Source organism: Malurus melanocephalus, unplaced genomic scaffold, assembly GCF_030028575.1.
Source record: "Malurus melanocephalus ecotype Western Australia unplaced genomic scaffold, MMel_1.1 scaffold_117, whole genome shotgun sequence".
NCBI classification, from domain to species: domain Eukaryota; kingdom Metazoa; phylum Chordata; class Aves; order Passeriformes; family Maluridae; genus Malurus; species Malurus melanocephalus.
The window spans coordinates 1,797,571-1,799,591 of NW_026623349.1; the positions used below are offsets into that span (position 1 = coordinate 1,797,571).

The window sequence follows — 2,021 nt, forward strand, 5'->3', positions numbered from 1 at the left end:
CGCTGAACCGAGGGGCGGTCCCGGCTGAGTCACGCGGGGCGGGCACGCGCAGCCTCTCGGGGGCGCGCGCGGGGGCCGGGCGCGCGCACGGGCGGTGTCCCTTTCTAGCAACTTCCCCGTTGCGTGGCGTCATCACGGCGCGCGGCGGCCGGGCCGTTTCCGGTGTCGCGGGCGCGGCGCGAGCGCTCGGCTGGAGCCGCCGGGAGCCGCCGGTCAGGCCCCCTGCCCTGCCCTGCCCTGCCCTGCCTCACCCCGACCCGACCCGCACCGACCCGACCCGCCCGCCCGCCTGCACGCGGCCATGGCCGACCCAGCGGAGGGGCCCGCGGCGGGCCCCTCGGGCTCCCCCACCCGCGACTCCGCCGGTGCCGCCGAGCCGCGGATCATCAAAGTCACGGTGAAGACTCCCAAGGAGAAGGAAGAGTTCGCCGTGTCCGAGACCAGCAGCATCCGGCAGGTGAGGGGCGGCGGGGCGTGCTGAGGGGGCTGCGTTGGGGCCGGCGCCGAGCGGAGTGGGAGCGCCGGCCCGCGGCTCCCGCCTCTGGCTGCGCGGGGCGAGGSCCCTTCCCGGTGACAAAGCACCTTGTGCTCGGCCGGGCCGTGCCGGGCGCTCTTGGGCGAGCACCAGCACCGATCCCGGCCCGGGAGAGGACTGCGGCCATCTGAGGCTAGCAGGGGTACTGGGGAAATGTGCCGCCTCGTATCTTCACCGGCTTCTCTCCTCTCTATTGCACTGCAGAGGGCCGGCTCGGAAGGTGGATGTAGCTCGATCATAAAGTCGTAGAATCATAAAATGGTTTAGGTTGAAAGGGGCATTGAAAATCATCAGTTCCAGCTCCCCTGTCATAGGCAGGAATACCTTCAGCTAGACCAGGTTGCTCAGAGTCTCATCCAGCGTACCTTTGAGTACTTCCCAGAGAAGTGCCATCCACAGCTTCTCTGGGCAACCGGTTCCAGTGCTTCACCACCCCCACATTAAAGAATTTTTCGTAATTGCTAATCTAAACCTTTCAGTTTGAAGCCATTGCCCCTTGTCCTGTCAGTACATGTTCTTGCAAGCAGTCTTGCTTTATTTTTCCTGTAAGTTCCCTTCAGGTACTGGAAGGCCACAATTAGGCCACCCCAAAGCCTTCTCTTTTCTTGTTCCYGAAGTATGAGTAAGTTGTCCTGTTGAGCTGGCTTGTTTTGGTAGCAGTTATCTCGCTGGCTAGCATGACTATAGAAAATATATGCAGTAAATTGCATCTCTGCATTTGCAGTGTTTATTTTGATCTGTCACTGTCCTCAGAAAAAGCAAGTAGGCCTTCAGCTTGGCAAGTCATATCCTTGTACTGTGTAAAATCTGCAATACTCAAATATGCTAGTTATGGATGTGGCATTTAGCATGGCACTGCATCAGATAACCRAGTTACTGGGGGTTTTGGGTGTTCTTGTGAAAGACTGAGCCCCAGGTGTATCTGTCTTAGCAGAACGAGTGACACCTGCTGATTCACTGACGCTGTTTCCTGAAAATCTCTTGGTTTTGTAGGTTTGCTGTGCAAGTATTGACTAGAACTTCAGTTACTTAGATTAGACAGCAACAAATCATAGAAAAGGTGCAATCAAAATGTAAAAAGCTAGAGTCTCCTGCTTGTAAAGGATGTAGACATTGCTAGATTCAGAGCTTCCTTCATTTTCCATAGTATTTCTCAATTTTCTCCTTGAAGTGGCTCTAAATATGGCACCTTTGTGCTACTCCACATTTTTTTTTAAATCAATRGTGTTGCAGACCTCATAAAAAAAAGACATTATTTCTTATGCGTGAGCTGTAGGACACTGTCTAGTTAATAGAAGAGCTTACAAAAGATTAAATAAAGACTCCCAAATTTTAAATGTAGTGCTAGCACTTCAGCTTGATGGTCAGACTTTTGTTTCACCTAGCTGCTGTGAATAGAGAAAATGCTAATATTTATTTCAATYTATTACCCTTAGGTCTAGTGTAGATTCAGTTTGATTTTGTTTTGATTTGAGTTTTTGTGGGG

The 2,021-nt window shown here is 53.4% G+C and overlaps 1 protein-coding gene across 2 annotated transcripts in view; it reads left to right on the plus strand.

Moving 5' to 3' along the window:
• The first annotated feature begins 153 nt into the window (after positions 1-153).
• Positions 154-2,021, plus strand: part of UBQLN1 (ubiquilin 1) — a 30,826-nt gene continuing 28,958 nt past the window's right edge. The window contains exon 1 of one of the 2 annotated variants that reach the window (XM_057370031.1): positions 154-457. In XM_057370031.1, coding sequence (XP_057226014.1) covers positions 302-457 — 156 coding nt within the window. In that variant the 5' untranslated portion in view covers positions 154-301. The remainder of the gene's footprint in view (positions 458-2,021) is intronic. The other variant, XM_057370029.1, reaches the window with a different exon arrangement.